This window comes from Chrysemys picta, chromosome 1 (genome assembly GCF_011386835.1).
Source record: "Chrysemys picta bellii isolate R12L10 chromosome 1, ASM1138683v2, whole genome shotgun sequence".
NCBI lineage: Eukaryota > Metazoa > Chordata > Testudines > Emydidae > Chrysemys > Chrysemys picta.
The window spans coordinates 357,605,716-357,624,648 of NC_088791.1; the positions used below are offsets into that span (position 1 = coordinate 357,605,716).

Consider the following 18,933-nt stretch of genomic DNA (forward strand, 5'->3'; position numbering starts at 1 on the left):
GATAATTTGTCATCTTTGAGGAATTAGCCCTTTTGAAGCACTAATTATCTATAGATATTACTGGTTGGGAGCTGTTCTCTCTTTGTCCATTGCAATGTAATCAGTTCCATTCTGATATTTTGTTTTCCTCTATCATATGGCCCCTTCTCTGTGGCTTCTCTAAACTAAACAGTCCCAGACTTTTCAGTCTGTCCGCATATGGCAGCCTCCCCCATTCTCACAGCCTGTCTCAGAAATCTGCTTTCCATCTGCTATATCTTTGATAGAGACTGTGTGATCAAAAGTGAGTGCGTTTCCAGAGCAGGTTGTTCTCCACCCCATTCCTAAGGCATCTGAACATTTTCTTTGTTTTGGCCGCTACTGTGAATGAGCAGGTGTTTCCATGGAACAACTATCGATGACACCCAGGTCTTTTCCCTGAGGTGGTTCTAGTGGGAATGTTTCCTCTTGGTACATGGATTGGCAAAGCTTTTTTTTTTTACAATTTCAGATTTTGAGCAACCGGGTGCCTCGGGGAATAGCATGGAATTTCTAGCCTGGCTTTCATTGCATTAAGGAAGAATGAGGGATAACCAGTATCCACACTTGTGTTTCCTACTGGTGCCTATTAAGGTTTCCCAGACCACGACATGTAGAAATTTAATGCATGGAGGACTATCAAATATGGAATTGGCATTAGTAGGGTCAGTTGTTCATAATTCATTTATCTGAAAAATGAAAATGTGGGTGAAGAGCAACAAATCTGCTTCACCCATGAAAAAAGTATCCAGTAGTGCATGTAGTGTCTCATATTAACATTGTCTCTCCATCCAGGCTTTTGTTCTATGACCAATACCCTAGACCCTGGGAAAGCCTCAGAGTGGAACAACTTCTCCCCTACTCCATGTCAGATTCCAACTTCACCAACTTCACCAACCCCTCCACCTTCATCCTGCTGGGCATTCCTGGGCTGGAGGTGGCCCATATCTGGATCTCCATCCCTTTCTGCACCATGTACACTATAGCTGTCTTGGGGAACTTCATCATCCTGTTCATTGTGAAGATGGAACCAAGCCTCCATGTGCCCATGTACTATTTCCTCTGCATGCTGGCTGTCACTGACCTGGTCCTTTCCACGTCCACCGTGCCCAAAATGCTGAGTAACTTCTGGTTCAATGCCAGGGAGATAGATTTCAGTGCCTGCCTCACCCAAATGTACTTCATTCACTCCTTCTTCGTCATGGAGTCTGGGATCTTCGTGGCCATGGCGTTTGATCGCTACGTGGCCATCTGCTATCCCCTGAGACATTCCACCATCCTGACATATCCCGTGGTGGCTAAGATTGGCCTGGCCTTGGTGCTGCGTGGCATCATGGTCGTACTGCCTTATCCTTTCCTGGTAAGGCAATGGCCATATTGCAGAACCAACATCATCCCCCACTCGTACTGCGAGTACATAGCTGTGGTGAAGCTGGCCTGCGGTGACACCCGCGTCAGTAGTTACTATGGTCTCTTTGTGGTACTCTGTGTGAGGGGTCTGGATATGATTTTTATCTCTTTGTCCTATACCCAGATCCTCAGGGCCATCTTCAGCCTCCCCACAAAGGACGCCCGGCTCAAGGCTTTGGGGACCTGCAGCTCCCACCTCTGTGCGATCTTAAGCTTTTACATTCCAGCTCTCTTCTCCTCCCTCGCACACCGGTTTGGCTACAATGTGCCCCTGCATTTCCACGTTCTCATTGCCAACGTGTACCTCCTGGTGCCCCCCATGCTCAACCCCATCATCTATGGAGTGAGGACCAAACAGATCCGGGACAGGCTACTCCAGCTCTTTACTTATAAAGAGATTTAAAGTTTTTCCCTTGTGCTCTGGCTCTCAGATTGAGCTCTGTGCAGACCTGGCTGGTGACTTGGTTCTGTGCTCTCTTCCCTAAATTACTGACTGGGCAGTCAGAGAGACATTAGACCAGAGGTGGGCAAACTTTTTGGCCCAAGGGCCACATTGGAGTTGCAAAACTGTATGGAGGGCTGCATAGGGAAGGCTGTGCCTCCCCAAACAGCCTGACCTCCTGCCCCTTATATGCCCCCTCCCACTTCCTACCCACCTGACTGCCCCCCTCAGGACTCTCCACCCATCGACCCCCCACTCCTTGTCCCCTGACTGCCCCTCCCATGACCTCCTGCCCCTAACCCCTGCCCTGGGAAACCACTCCCTATCCAACCCGTCCTGCTCCCTGTCCGCTGACTTCCCTGACCCCTATCCACACCCAGCCACCTGACTGTCCCCCCGGGACTCCCATGCCAATCCAACCCCCCCTGTTCCCCGTCCCCTGACCACCACCACCCAGAACCTCCGCCCCATCCAACCGCCCCCTACTCCCTTTCCCCTGACTACTCCCTGGGGCCCACCGCCCCTTATCCAACCCCCCCACTTCCCGCACCCTTACTATGCCACTCTGAGCGGCAGGACTGGCAGCCGCGCCGCCCAGCTGGAGTAAGCCATGCTGCTCGCTCGGGGGCATGTTTGTGAGGGAGGGGGAGCAGCAGGGGAGGGGCCGGAGGCGAGCCTCCCCAGCTGGGAGCTCAAGAGCCGGGCAGGACAGTCCTGTGGGCCGGATGTGGCCCATGGGCCGTAGTTTGCCAACCTGTGCATTAAACCCTTTCCTGACCTTACTGTGTTGAGTCAGTGCGACATACTGGGGAATCGGTCAGTGTCCTGTCTTCCAATGGTGGCCAGTGCCAGGTGCCCCAGAGGGAATGAACAGAACAGGGAATCATCAAGTGATCCATCCCCTGTCACCCATTTCCAGCTGCTGGCAAACAGACACCATCCCTTGCCACCTTGGCCATTGATGGAACTTCACAACATCCTCTGGCAAGGAGTTGCACAGGATGGCTGTGTGTTGTGTTAAGAAATACTTCCTTTTGTTTGTTTTAAACCTACTCCCTATTAATTTGATTTGGTAGCCCTTAGTTCTTGTGTTATGAGAAGGAGTAAATACCACTTGCTTATTTACTTTATCCACACCAGTTATGATTTTATAGACCTCTATCATATCCCCCCTTAGTTGTATCTTTTCCAAGCTGAAAAGTCCCAGTCTTATTAATCTCTCCTCATATGGGAGCCATTCCATACCCATAATGGTTTTTATTGCCCTTTTTTGAACCTTTTCCAATTCCAATATATATTTTTTGTGATGGGGCGACCACGTCTCCACGCAATATTCAAGATGTGGGCATCCCATGGATTTATATAGAGGCAATATGATATTTTCTGTCTTATTATCTATCCCTTTCCAAGTGATTCCCAACATTCTGTTCACTTATTTGACTGCTGCTGCACACTGAGTGGATGTTTTCAGAGAACTAGCCACCATGACCACTAGGTCCCTCCCTCTTATCCCGCTTTCTTTCCCCAAGGCTATGAACCTGGTACACATCTCCCCTCAAGGCCACAGCCCCTCTACACCTATTCCCCTGAGACACAACCCCTGCTCCACCTCTTGCCTCTATCTCCCACTCCCTTCTCCGCCTCTTGCCCCAAGCCCCCGCCACTGCTGCTCGCTCTTTTTCCCCCTCCCCGTCACTCACTGGATCACCTCCTGGGAATCAAGCTGCTCCAGGAACCTGGGTGATTGAAACAGCTTTAACTGATTAGCATGGTAGCTTTTATCTTTAGTACACTTGCCTCCTGTTCCTCTAATCTTGTACACTGATGAACTGAGTTTATCAATGATTCGGAAAGGTCCGATCCACTGATTACACAGCCTATGCTCTGGTGCTCTGTAGGATAACAGCATTACCAGATCACCAACCTCCCAATGTCACCAGACGCTACCGGTGTGGTGCTCTGCTCTTGATCGATGATGATTAACACTGTCACTGAGACATTACAATCCCTAGAATTGCGAAGGATCCCCAATCTAATCAAAGATGAGCAATTATTAAATTGGTATTGTCCTAAATGTTTTGAAAGGCCTGAAGGAGGGAGATCTATATGTTTGAATGCACGTCCACATGTATCCATTGGAATTATGAGACAAATGGGGTCTGTGACACCACATCCCAACTGAGACAGATGTTTACCTTCTCAAAATTGTGTTGTAGCACAATCCTTGTATGTTTCATTCACAGTCTCTTTACCCATATTTGACTCAGACAAGGATGTGTATAGGCGGTTGGCTGCAGTACAGTCCATGGGTCACTTGAAGGTGGCATCTACAAGGTACCTGTCCATGTGTCTCCCTTGGTAGTCTATTACACTGCAATCCAAACATGGAAAGTTCTGCAGATGGCCTGTTGCTCTAAAAAAGGGCCTCAGTATATCTGCAGATGTAATGTGTTTGAGGCAAATACTATCTTGCGTGGACTGCAGGGAGAGCTCCAGAATCAATCCTCGTTAGATGGTCCAACTAACCAGATGGAGAACTCCTATGGAGAGGATGACCTATGCTGGAAATGGCCAATTTTGCATAGTAACCAACCAGGAAAGGTTCCTATATGGTTCTTTGGAGTGTCACGTCACAGATCCAAATTTCTGTTTTACTCTAAGCAGTTTCCCTTAATTGGAAATCAAGTGATTTCCCCTCTTCCTGCCTTTGAAAACACAACGATTGTTCCATCTGATCCCTCCTATCAGGATTTGACTATCTTATAGACTCCAACGTTTTTGGTACATATTCCCCCTCTGGGATTACAATTAAAGCAATTGGTATCCCGAAAGGAAACCCACCTTATCCAGATAACAGATAAGCAATTGTCCAGTTATTATATGGGGAAGGCCAAGAAGTAGATTCCCCCTGTGAGGAAATTGGGTTGAAAGCATGGATTATTATCCAAGGAATTGCATCTGGGATTGTTTTCATCACTTTAGGATGTATGCAGTGTAAAATCAATAAGGTACAAAGACAAACACCTCCGATACAGCCAACTAATGATGCCTCTATAATGCCCAGGCTGGAGCTATATCAAGAAACAGAGCCTGTTCCCACACCTGAACAACCTGTCCCTTGGTGAGGGTGATGGGGTTCTTTAGTAATCACCCCATCAAAGGGGGGATTGGTAACCCTGTGGCAGGGCAGGGGTGAACCCCTTTAAGGCCCTGCTAGAATGCTGGCTGAGCCGTGCTCCCTGCCCGGGAAGCCAGGTGGAGAGGCACAGGCACTCAGCAGGGGGCCCAGATGCAAGCCCTAACGAGGGCTAGCTCCGAGCAATAAGCTGAGCCAAGTAGAGACAGCTGGGCTGAGGACTGAGAGGGCTATAAAAGCCCTGGACAAACCTCAGCGAGGAGGCTAGCCTGGGAGGGGACAGGAGGGCTACATCTCTGTTTCCTTACCCACTGGAGGGCACCGCAAGGGGCAGAAAACCCTGGGAAGGGTCTGAGGGGTGATTGCTGTTGGGGGAATTGGGACTGCACAAAAGCAGTGTAAATAAAGGCACGAAGGTGAAACCGCTAAAGAAGGCATTGGGACTCTTTATTCAACCAGCGCTGGCACAAGAGGGTGGAAACCTGCGCGGACCCTGTGACAAGCCCATGGGGTCATAGTTTGCAGGGCTGGGTGGTGAAACTACAGGTGTTGGAGGCAGCTGGTGGCAATAAGAACCCGGATATTGGGGAAAGTGGGTTGGCAGTGACATGGGGGCACAAGGGAAAGAGTTTGGGGACAAGGTGTGTGGGGTAGGGGTGGCACGGAAGTGCTCTGCCTGCATTGCTATTGGTGCCAGTATCAAGTCTGCTTGGTGCTCCATGATGCTTAGCAGCTGCTCCGTACTTTAGTGCCGGTGACCCGCATTCTGCTGTTGGACCGTCCTTTCACTCTCCCACCACTCCTGCACTTTTTAATTTTCATTAAGGGACTGCTGCGTGACATCATGCAGTATGTTCTCTTTGCTTCTTTGCGGACGCTTCCTGATTCTTTGAAATCTTTCGGCCATTGATAACAAGGATGGCTGGGATTTCAAGGTTGCATCTTTAAAGCCAAAATGCAACACTTAAGAGAGGCAGCATTGTTCACACCAGACAGAGCAATGATTCGATGTATTTAAAGACAAGCACAGTCTACACAATAATAGAAATTGCCTGTCCAAATCCAGCGCACATAACCTGCAGGAGCCCCAAAATGGTGAGTAAGCACAGGGGCAGGGGGACTGATTGTTTCACTGCCTGTAGCCCATAGGATTATTTTGCTAGTTATTATATCCTACTAATCCAGCCAGCAGTATCAATTAATATGTTTCTTTTCCTGAAATTAATCCATTTTATTCCTATATGTTATCAGTATTAATTCCTTGGAATTTAGGATGTGTTGAGGAATGTGTTTCCTAATAATAAGTTTTTGCTGAAATGCTGAAATGCAAGAAGCTCACCTCCTGTAAGATCTGGTAAGATCTACTCTACAGCAAAAAGTAGAATTAGTTATAAATATGTCAGCATAAAAGCTGGCAACCTTTGGCACAGATAAGAATGGTCCCTGAACTTTGGGGAACCAAAGGGAGGAACTATCCACATCACATCACAGGTTTATCCGGCATCTACAACTGGTTGGTAACCGCAGGGTACACCACAACTTGGAGGTCACCAAGAGAGCCTAGGTTGGCAGTTTTGGAGTGAGATAGTCCTTATTACTATATGTAGAAAGTAAGTGTCATAATCCACTAACCTATAGGAGAAGGTTACCCATAAATTTCTTAGTGTACAGAAATAAGATTTGGGTATAGTAGGTTGGGCCTGAATTATAGAGGGTCAGAATCCTGTAAAATACCTTGTAAGAAGGCACTTCAGGGCTCTTCTAACTCCTGAAGCTTTGGTTTCTTGGAGTGCTTTTTCCCATTCTCCTATCTATCTATCTATCTATCTATCTATCTATCAGCTTGTGCAGTATGGTATAACTACTCAACATTCCTAACTATTTGGGAAGCCAGCACCATCATGTTATCGGGCATGCCAGGAGTGAGGTTGGTCCTTCACCTCCTATTACCGGGTCCTCAAGGAAGGTTGTGAGTATGTTAGGTTAAGGTACTTATAATAGAAATGTTACCGCCAGGACTTTTGGAATTCTTTTACTGTTTTGCAGTTATAAGTTTCATTGCATTTCTTATTTTTATGTTAATTTCAATAAAGATTTTATCAGTTTGGTATTGTCCTCAGTGTACGTGTTCTTGCCAAGCACCCCGAGAGTCCACTCCCGATATAGAACTCGCTGAGTTCTTGAACTCTGTAGTCTGAATTGCATAGGAACCTATCAATCTTCTGGTTGGATGCGATCAGTGGTGAGCCATAACAACTAACCCATCAAATTCAGGTCAACATAACTATCTCATAGCATCCCCCACCTCAGACCTAAAGCCTAAAGTGTACCATGTTAATTCTCTAAAGCCCTTTTATTCCAGAGAATTAAAGGTTTGTCAGTTTACAGTGCAGGGAGGAGATGACGCTGAGTGGCCTGAAGGTGTCTACTATGGAGGAATAAGTGACAGTGGTGTGGAAGAGGCAAACCTGTCTATGATCCTTGGCCGTATGCAGTGACAGCAGATCAAGGAGCTGCACACTATCTTCACACCGATGTTCTCAGCCACCCCAGGACGGACCGAACGGGCACACCACTCCATTGACACAGGTAATGCTCGCCCAATTAGGGCCCAACCTTACCGGGTAGCTCCTCAAGCCAAAACTGCTATAGAACGGGAGATCCAGGACATGCTATAGATGGGTGTAATCCACCCCTCTAACAGTGCATGAGCATTTCCAGTGGTTCTAGTTCCCAAACTGGATGGGGAAATACACTTTTGCATGAACTACCATAAGCTAAATGCTGTAACTTGCCCAGACAACTATCCAATACCATGGACAGATGAGCTATTGGAGAAACTTGGACGTGCCCAGGTCATCTCTACCTTAGACTTAACCAAGGGGTACTGGCAAGTACCGCTAGAGGAATCCGCCAAGGAAAGGTCAGCCTTCATCATCCATGTAGGGCTGCATGAATTTAATGTGCTCCCTTTCGGGCTCAGAAATGCACCTGCCACCTTCCAGAAACTTGTAGAATCTCCTAGCCTACCTCGACGATGTGGCCATTTTTTCTGATTCATGAGCAGAACACCTGGAGCACCTACAAAAAGTTTTCGAGCACATAAGGGAGGCAGGTCTAACTGTTAAGGCTAAAAAGTGTCAAATAGGCCTAGAGTGACTTACCTTGGACAGCAAGTGGGTCAAGGAACTTTCAACCCCCTACAAGCCAAAGTGAATGCTATCCAAAAGTGGCCTGTCCCAAAGTCAAAGAAACAGGTCCAATCCTTCTTAGGCTTGGCTAGATATTACAGGCCATTTGTACCACACTACAGCCAAATCGCCGCCCCACTCACAGATCTGACCAGAAAGAAACAGCCAAATGCAGTTCAGTGGACTGAAGAGTGTCAGAAGGCCTTTAACCAGCTTAAAGCGAGACTCATGTCTGACCCTGTGCTAAGGGTCCCAGACTTTGACAAACCTTTCCTACGGTAGTAACCACAGATGCTTCCGAGCGTAGTGTGGGAGCAGTTTTAATGCAGAAAGGACCAGATCAAGAATTCCAACCTGTTGTCTTTCTCAGCAAGAAACTGTCTGAGAGGGAAAGCCACTGGTCAGTCACCGAAAAGGAATGTTACGCCATTGTATACATTCTGGAAAAGCTACACCCATATGTTTGGGGACGGCATTTCCACCTGCAAACCAACCATGCTGTGCTGAAGTGGCTTCACACTCTCAAGGAAAATAACAAAAAAAAACTTCTTCAATGGAGTTTAGCTCTCCAAGATTTGGATTTTGAAATACAGCACATTTCAGGAGCTTCTAACAAAGTGGCTGATGCACTCTACCATGAAAATTTCCCAGAATCAACTAGTTAAAATTGTTCATGAAATGTGGGAAATATTGTTAGCTTTTATATAATCAGTAGTATATCTAAAGGTGCATGTGTCTTATTAACTCTGTTTTTTTCCCCTAGAGCTCCAGGAAGAACTCACAGCCAGTGTGGAACAGGCTGTCCACCACCATCTGTGATTTGGGGGTCATGTCATAAATATAAAGGGAAGGATAATAACCTTTATATCTGCAGTAATATAAAATCCCTCCTGGCCAGAGGTACAGAATCACTTTACCTGTAAGGGGTTAAGAAGCTCAGATGACCTGGTTGGCACCTGACCAAAAGGACCAATAAGGAAAGAAGATACTTTCAAATCGGGGGCGGGGGGGCAGTAGAGGTTTTGTTTCTGCTCTTTTTGTTTATTCCCTCTCTGGACAGAGGGACAGATCAAGCAGGTAAACACTCTCCTAAAAAGATACCTGAAATGATACATCTAAAATTACAGAAATTGTAAATAAAGGCAAGGAAATGCATTAGATTATCTTTTGTTTTAGCTTGTGAATTTTCCATATGCTAAGAGGTAATTTCATTCCTGTTTTGTAACTGGAAAGCAGAGTCAGAGGGGAATCCTCTGTGTTTTAAATCTTTTTATTTACCCTGTAAAGTTACCTTCCATCCTGATTTTGCAGGTATGATTCTTTTACTTTTTAAAAAAATAAAATTATTCTTTTAAAAACCTGATTCATTTTCAGTGTCCTAAAAACCCAGGGGTTTGGTCTGTGATCACTTTGTAACCAATTGGTTAGTATATTATTCTCAAGCCTCCCCAGGAAAGGGGGTGCAGGGCTTGGAGGAATATTTTGGGGACAGGGGGTGCAGGGCTTGGAGGAATAGTTTGGGGACACAACGACTCCAAGTGGCCCTTTCCCCTGGATTTTTATCTAAATCACCTCCTGGAGCTTGGGTGTAGGGACGATCGGTCATTCGCCCTCCTGTCCCCGGACCAGGAGAAGGCGTTTGACAGGATGGACCACGGGTATCTCATGGACACTCTATGGGCGTTAGTCTTCTGGCCTCAGTTTGTGGGTTTTCTCTAGGTGCTGTACGCCTCCGTGGAGTGCTTGGTCAGGCTCAACTGGACCGTGACCGAACCAGTCAGCTTCAGACCAGGGGTATGTCGGGGGCGTCTGCTGTCGGGCCAGCTGTATAGTCTGGCATTCGAAACCTTCCTCTGTCTCCTCCACCAGAGATTGACAGGGTTGGTGCTCCGTGAGCCAGACTTGTGGCTGGTCCTGTCAGCATATGCCGATGATGTGCTCCTCTTGGTCCAGAACCTGGGCAACCTGGGGCAGGTGGAGGCCTGTCAGGCGATCTACTCAGCAGCCTCCTCCGCCTGGGTCAACTGGGTCAAGAGCTCTGGCCTGATGGTCGGGGACAGGTGGCAGACGAGCTCCCTCCCACCCACGCGCACTAGAAGCGGGTCCACTGCTCTATCTCGGCATTTACCTTTCCGCCACTGTAACAAATCGGCCTTTGGCAGGACACTACTGAGAGTATCAATTCAGGAGAAATTGCTTAGAGCAGGTGTGACAATGCAGTTCTGGTGGAACCCAACTGAGAGTGCCAACTCAGGACAAATTGCTAAAACAGGGCAGTTACAGCCCAAGGCTGGGGTTTTTCCACCTCTAAGGCAAACCAAACCAGCCAGACTAGGAGGACTTCGGTCTCATCCCACTGGCTAACCGCAAGTCTCACAAGCAATCTCCTTAGGCACTCCAGTTTCCCAGTATTACCACCAGCGCCACTCGTTATGGGGATGAATGGTTATGAAAACCAATATCCCAGTAAAAGAAAAAGGTTCTCCTGATCCCAGAGGACCAAGCCCCAGACCCAGGTCAATATACAAGTCAGATCTTACCCACAAATCACGCTGCTGCCAATCCTTTAGAATCTAAAATCTAAAGGTTTATTCATAAAAGGAAAAAGATAGAGATGAGAGTTAGAATTGGTTAAATGGAATCAATTACATACAGTAATGGCAAAGTTCTTGGTTCATGGCTTGCAGCAGCGATGGAATAAACTGCAGGTTCAAATCAAGTCTCTGGAATACATCCCCAGCTGGGATGGGTCATTCAGTCCTTTGTCAGAGCTTCAGTTTGTAGCAAAGTTCCTCCAGAGGTAAGAAGCAGGATTGAAGACAAGATGGAGATGAGGCATCAGCCTTATATAGTCTTTTCCAGGTGTAAGAACACCTCCTTGTTCTTACTGTGGAAAATTACAACCCAATGGAGTCTGGAGTCACATGGGCCAGTCCCTGCATACTTCGCTGAGTTACAAGGCATATCTTCCTTCTCTCAATGGGTCCATTGTACAGCTGATGGTCCTTAATGGGCCATCAAGCAGGCTAGGCAGAGCTAATCTCAGCTTGTCTGGGATGTCACCCAGAAGCATAGCATAAGTTTGCCATACAGACAGTATAGAGCCAATATTTATAACTTTAACTACAAAACTGATACACACATATAGACAGCATAATCATAACCAGTAAACCATAACCTTGACCTAGACACCCCATTTGACCCCCCTTTATACAAGATTTGGGTGCCACTACAGGACCTTGGTTGCAACAATGATCTACACGGTTCCAGTTTATGTCAATAACGTCACAGCAGGGCAGTTACAGGCCAAGACTGGGGTTCCTCCACTACTGAGGCACACCAAACCACACAAGCAATTCCCTCAGACACTCCAATGTCCCAGTATCACCACCAGCACCACTCTTTATGGGGATGAATGTTTATGAAAACCAATACCCCAGGAAAAGAAAAAAGGTTCTCCTGATCCCAAAGGATGAAGCCCCAGACCCAGGTCAATATACAAATCAGATCTTACACACAGATCACGCTGTTGCCAGTCCTTTAGAATCTAAAGGTTTATTTATAAAAAGGAAGAAATATAGATGAGAGTTAAATTGGTTAAATGGAATCAAATACATACAACAATTGGAAAGTTCTTAGTTCAGGCTTGTTTCAGGCTTGATGGGATTACTGCTGATTCAAACCAATCAAGTCTCTGGAGTACAAACATCCCAGCTTGGATGGGTTGTTCAGTCCTTTGTTCAGAGCTTCAGTTTCAAGCACAGTTCCTACTGAGGTCAGAAGCAGGATTGAAGACAAAATGAAGGGGTTTCCAGCCAGGGCCTTTTATACCCTCTACCATGTGGAAGGAAACCCCTTTGTTCTTACTGTGGAAAATCACAGCACACATACGACAGCATAATCATAACCAGCAAATTACAACCATTACATAGACACCTTACTTGATCTCTTTGTACAAGATTTGATGCAACTACAGGACCTTGGTTGCAACAATGATCTATATGGTCCCAGTTCATGTCAATAATGTCACAGACATGCATTCTTTTCTGGCAGGATTTGGAGACCAGGGTGGGTGAGTGGCTGTGGAGATGGACAGGACTGCTCCAATGCCTTTCCCATGCTCTGGCACCGGCTCAACACCCTGAGCCCAGCCCCAGGGATCCTGGCCCAGATCCAGAGGGTAGCTCTGGAGTTCTTCTGGCCAGGACTGCACTGGGTCTCTCCAGGGATTCTGAGTCTTTTTTGACAGCTGCTGCACATTGAGTGGATGTTTTCAGAGAACTATCCACAATGACTCCAAGGTCTCTTTCTTGAGTGGTAACAGCTAATTTAGACAACATTATTTCATATGTATAGTTGGGATTGTTTTCCAATGTGCATTAATTTGTCCTCACCATCCTGGAACATACTTTGGGATTTGGTCAGAGCCCTCCCGGGTATCTAGGGGCCACCTCCTGCAACTCATGGGTTCTCCTCCACCTTGAGTCTGTCTCTCTGCTGCAGCCACAGCCCTGCAGTGAAAGAGCCCTGTCTGCTGGCCTTGTGTCTCTCTCCTGCCCCATCATCTTCCAGCTCAATCAGTCTTTGTGTTTTTAAAGGGCTGGACCAACACTTTCTCTCTCTGTTCCCTCTTCTGGCAGGTTCCATTCCTTCCGTGCCCACCAGTCCACAGAGAAGCTGAAGAAAACTGGTTTTATCCAGAATGCAGTTACTCCCTTCATCTGTCCAGGCGATATTTCGTTAGGGCGAATATTCTTTAATGACCAACCTATTTATAGACAGATGCCTCCATCCCAGCCTCCTGCTGTTATGCTTATAAGAAGCACATGGTATCTTTTTCAGGGGGAAAGGCAATACGCCGTGTTTATTGAAGATACAGCAATTAGCATATCCATGGATTCACACACACACTGTCCCACCAGTCATTGTTATAGTTACCACGCTATAGTCCGGATCAATCTAGTGGCCATGTGGGTTGATCATGAGTAGGGAGGAGCCGGGTTCTGTCAGTCATGACGCAATACTCTGGGGAAGTCTTGGCAGGATGAACCCAAGGTTTTACAGCAAGGCATCCTGTTTATATAGTGACTTTTTTTTCATTGGGACCAAGGAGTTTTGCTGTAATCAATTGTTGTTTGATGAGTGCTTGTTTTTAAACATTGCTTTTTTATTTTGTTTTTATCAAGTTTTTTAGGGAGTTACCCCCATGCTGGTTTTGATTACAGCTACTTTGACCCCATTGATAGGTACCTGTCTTATATTTAGAGTTGTGAATTTGCCCTTTTCTGACATTTCAATTGGGGCGAGTTGTAATTTTCTGGGGCCCTTGAGTCTGTCCTTGGTTCCTCCCTAGAACATCTGGTTCAGCGATGGCCTTTACACTTACTTTTTAATGCACACATTCCTCATTCACAGACAAAACAGAATTGATTTACACAGAAAATTTGAACAGGAACACTTTGCAATGCAAGATTAAAACAATTATTGCATTCTTTTACTTATTTTAAAATGCTAAACCTACAGCAAAGTGGTGAGCCTAAAAGGTCTGTTACTGCCTTGAAATCAGATCAGATGCAGATTCTGGCTGATGCATCTTTACCAATGGCCCACTAGGCCATTCCTTTCTGCTATTTAAAAAGGATGACTGTCAGGATATAATTGAATAATACACCAATACATTTAATACATGCTACATTATTATTCTTTATTTTTTATTTTAAATTATATAAAATACAAACTGTGACAGACCCAGACAGTGGGGTACAGGAGTCTGGTAGAGGGCAAATATACTGGTCACTGGATGAGTAGTTTTCTGTTCCTTGAGTGACCAGAGAAGGGGCTGCATTAGAGTAATCAGGAACCTGCTAGAACCAGTTAAGGCAGGCAGGCTAATTAGGACACCTGGAGCCAATTAAGAAAAAGCTGCTAGAATCAATTAACGCAGGTTAATCAGGGCACCTGGGTTTTAAAAGGAGCTCACTTCAGTTTGTGGTGCAAGTCTGAGGAGCTGGGAGCAAGAGGTGCACAGAGCTAAGAGGGTGTCCTGCTGGAGGACTGAGGAGTACAAGTGTTATCAGACACCAGGAGGAAGGTGCTGTGGTGAGAATAAGGAAGGTGTTTGGAGGAGGCCATGGGGAAGTAGCCCAGGGAGTTGTAGCTGTCATGCAGCTGTTACAGGAGGCACTATAGACAGCTGCAGTCCACAGGGCCCTGGCCTGGAACCCGGAGTAGAGGGCCGGCCCGTGTTCCCCCAAACCTCCCAATTGACCTGGACTGTGTGTTCTTCCAGAGGGGAAGGTCTCTGGGCTGTTTCCCCAACCCACATGGTGAATCTCTGAGGCAAGAAAATCTGCCAATAAGTGCAGGAGGAACTTAGTCACAAGACATAAAATTCTACTACTACACTACCCCTTAGTACAAGGAGCGTGAGTAAAAGCCCAAAGATATAAGGCTACAGACAGTTCATACAATCTAATGTGAGTTAATAGTGTTAAAACATCTGCTCAATGTGCAGTGGAAATCAAACAAACGAACAGAATGTTGGGAATCATAAAGAAAGGGATAGATTACGAGACAGAAAATATCATATTGCCTCTATATAAATCCATGGTACAACCACATCTTCAATACTGTATGTGGAGATTAATAAAACTGGGACTTTTCAGCTTGGAAAAGAGATGACTAAGGGAGGATACAACAGAGGTCTATAAAATCATGACTGCTGTGGTGAAAGTAATAAGAAAATGTTATTTACTCCTTCTCATAACACACAAACTAGGGATCACTTAATAGATTTAGTTGGCAGCAGATTTAAAACAAACAAAAGGAAGTATTTCTTCACAGTCAATCTGCAGAACTCTTTGCCAGGGGAAGTTGTGAAGGCCAAAACTAGAACATGGTTCCAATAAGAACTAGGTATAGCTCAATCAATAGCTATTCTCCAGGATGGGCAGGGATGCTGACTTTAGCTCTGTTTGCCAGAACCTGGGAGTGGGCAATAGGTGTAGTAAGTAAAGGCAACATAGTAAAGGCCTAATGAAGGCCCAGTATGAGGCCTGAACCAAACTAAAGTAATGGTCAAGGCTTTGCTAGCATAGAAAGCAAAGTTAAGCTGTGAGCAAGAGGCAGGCCCTGCTCACAGAAGTTGGCAAGGAAAGGGCTGATGTTGCAGAAATATATATTCATTTAGCATAGTTATAGTATAAACATGGTACCAAGACACACTATACCGGAACATTCCACAGATAACAGGGAACAGGCCGACCCATCCCAATGACAGGGGCAAAAGGGTGAAATGATGAATAGAGTTGTTTTGATCGAACCAACAGGTACAAGGTGCGAGGCGGCACCTTACTGCATAGAGGGGTTGTACCTTGCTACGTAGAGGGGTTGCACCTCAATACGTCAGGAGTGATGTGTAACTTGTTTGTACCTGTGTATAAGAATGTGTCCCTGGGGTGGTGTCTTTGTCCGGCCACGGGGGCAGTGGAAAGTCCCGCCACTGAGCCGGGTCCTTGCCAAGAGGCATCTATTAGTAGTATGCCCGGTAGACTAAGTAATCTACGGGGAACTGCAATTGTGTCCGAGATCGCAATAAACCTGGCCGAGGTGCCTTTGTATCTTAGTAGACTCTGTGGTTATTGGGGGTTCTCGTCGGGTCTGCTGTGTCAGCTATCTGCGCAGAGCTGGGGCAGCACACAGAGGGAACACACGCACGCAGCCGAGTGATATCAACAGGAGAAAGCAGAAGCACCACACCGGTAGCCTCTCACAACAATAGGGTATGAATCATTTGATAATTCCCTGTTCTGTTCATTCCCTCTGGGGCACCTGGCATTGGCCACTGTTGGAAAACAGGATACTGGGCTAGATAGACCTTTAGCCTGACCCAGTATGGCCATTCTTATGTTCTTATAGAAACCCCAGATATATCTCCACCCTTTCCCCCTTCCTCCCCCGCTGTAATGCACTAGACCTCACTCCCCTCCCAGAGCTGAGATAGAACCCAGGAGTCCTGCTGGGATCTCTCTCTCTGCAGAATTAGTAACAAAGTAAGAATATATATTAATATTTTAAATGTAACCAGTGTCCCTTAAGTGACTTGGCACAAGATGTCAGAACATGTTAGTATTAGAGCTGAGTGGGTCTAATATTTATTTCATTTTATTTCTTTTATATCAGAATTAGAAACAGAGCTCCTGTCAGCTAATTGCTAAGTTATCTGCCACAAACTAGAGTTTTCAAGACCCAAAGTAGATCTTGGAATCACAGTTAAAGTTGCCACCCCCACCAAAATCTGAAATGGCTCCCTTATAGCTGGGTTCGGGGGAGGGAGGTGGAAATGATCCAACAACTGACATGAGGAGGGGAATAGAGGAGCAAGCTACATACTAGGGAGCGAGTGGCTAGGCAGAAGTCCTGCAGAAAAGGACCTAGGTGTTACAGTGGACAAGAAGCTGGAGATGAGTCAACAGAGTGGCCTTGTTGCCAAGAAGGCGAACGGCATTTTGGGCTGTATAAGTAGGGGCATTGCCAGCAGATCGAGGGATGTGATCATTCCCCTCTATTCGGCATTGGTGAGGCCTCATCTGGAGTACTGTGTCCAGTTTTGGGCCCCACACTACAAGAAGGATGTGGAAAAATTGGAAAGAGTCCAGCAGAGGGCAACAAAAATGATTAGGGGGCTGGAGCACATGACTTATGAGGAGAGGCTGAGGGAACTGGGCTTGTTTAGTCTGCAGAAGAGAAGAATAGGGGGGATTTGATAGCTGCTTTCAACTACCTGAAAGGGGGTTCCAAAGAGGATGGATCTAGACTGTTCTCAGTGGTAGCAGATGACAGAACAAGGAGTAATGGTCTCAAGTTGCAGTAGGGGAGGTTTAGGTTGGATATTAGTGTGATGGGTTGAATCAGAGAAACCCCCTTGGGAACTGCCAAGTGATGTGCCAAGACTATTTCTGCCCCTGCTTTCCTACCCTGGCAGCTTAGGACTCCAGCACCCTTTCTTGCTGAGCCAGACACGCCCATCTGCTCCAACACAGAGCCAGGGTCTGAACCGTGTCCCCTAACAGCTGTAGGAAAGCAACTTACAGAGGTATTCCTGTCTTTAACACTTAGATACCCAACTCCCAATCGGGTCTAAAACATAAATAAATCCATTTTACCCTGTATAAAGCGTATACAGATTAAACTAATAAATCGTTTGCCCTCTATAGCACTGATAGAGATAGGCACAGCTGTTCCCCCCCCCCCCCCAGGTATTAATACATACTCTAAGAAATACAGAAAGTAGGATTTAAGTGGTTCCAAGTAGTGACAGACAGAACAAAGTGAATTACCAAGCAAAATAAAATAAAACACGCCAGTCTGCACCTAATAGGGGGGAGGGATAGCTCAGTGGTTTGAGCATTGGCCTGCTAAACCCAGTGTTGTGAGTTCAATCCTTGAGGGGGCCACTTAGGGATCTTGGGCAAAATCAGTACTTGGTCCTGCTAGTGAAGGTAGGGGGCTGGACTTGATGACCTTTCAAGGTCCCTTCCAGTTCTAGGAGATAGGATATCTCCATTTTTTTTTAATACAGTAAGAAATTGAATACAGATAAGATCTCACCCTCAGAGATGTTTCAATAAGTTTCTTTCACAGACTGGACGCCTTCCTAGTCTGGGCACAGTCCTTTCCCCGGTACATCCCTTGTTCCAGCTCAGGTGGTATCTAGGGGATTTCTCATGACTGGCAGCCCCCCTTAATTCTGTTTCACCCATTTATATATCTTTTGGATAAGGTGGGAATCCTTTGTCCCTCTCTAGGTTCCCCCCCCCCTTCTCAATGGAAAAGCACCAGGTTAAAGATGGATTCCAGTTCAGGTGACATGATGACATGTCAGTATAAGATTTCATTGCCCACTTGCCCGCACACACGTATACAGGAAGACTTACAGGTAAAACAGAGCCATCTGCAGTCAATTGTCCTGGTTAATGGGAGCCATCAAGATTCCAAACCACCATTAATGGCCCACACTTTGCATAATTACAACAGGCACTAAGCGTTATATTTCATATTTCTAGTTTCAGATACAAGAGTGGTACATTTATACAAATAGGATGATCACACTCGGTAGGTTATAAGCTTTGTAATAATACCTTACAAGAGACCTTTTGCATGAAGCATATTTATATTCCCACTCGTTAGCATATTTTCATTAAATCATATAGAATGCGTCACAATTAGGAAAACCTTTTTCACTAGGAAGGTGGTGAAGCACTGGAATGGGTTCCTAGGGAGGTGGTGGAATCTCCTTCCTTAGAGGTTTATAAGGTCAGGCTTGACAAAACCCTGCCTGGGATGATTTAGTTGTGGATTGGTCCTGCTTTGAGCAGGCAGTTGGACTAGATGACCTCCTGAGGTGCCTTCCAACCCCAATATTCTATAATTCTATGACGGGGCAGAGCCATGGGGGGGGATGTAAAGCAGGGTCGGAGCCTTGGCAGAAGAGGTGGGGCAAGGGATGGGGTTTGGGGGCTCCAGTTACCAGCAATTAGAGAGGTGACCACCCACTGAATTGTACATAGCCCTATTCCCCAGTTTGTCATGTTGACACACAGCACAGTAACATCAGGAAAGGATTTAATGTCTTTTTGACTGTCCAGTAAGTGATTCAGGGAAGAGGAGCCAGCACCATGTCACCTGCCAGCTCTGCACGGAGCTCGGTCTGAAAGCCAGAGCACCAGGAGGAAATT

At 46.2% G+C, this 18,933-nt stretch overlaps 1 protein-coding gene across 1 annotated transcript; it reads left to right on the forward strand.

The window, feature by feature from the left end:
• Positions 1-883: 883 nt before the first annotated feature.
• LOC101935528 (olfactory receptor 52B2-like) lies at positions 884-1,831 on the forward strand. The gene has a single exon (XM_008176986.3). It carries the CDS (start codon positions 884-886, stop codon positions 1,829-1,831), a length of 948 nt encoding a protein of 315 aa, XP_008175208.2.
• Positions 1,832-18,933: the final 17,102 nt, after the last annotated feature.

Excerpts from the sequence above, each read along its gene's own strand:
- LOC101935528 (XM_008176986.3), top strand. The coding sequence starts at position 884 with ATGTCAGATTCCAACTTCACCAACTTCACCAACCCCTCCACCTTCATC.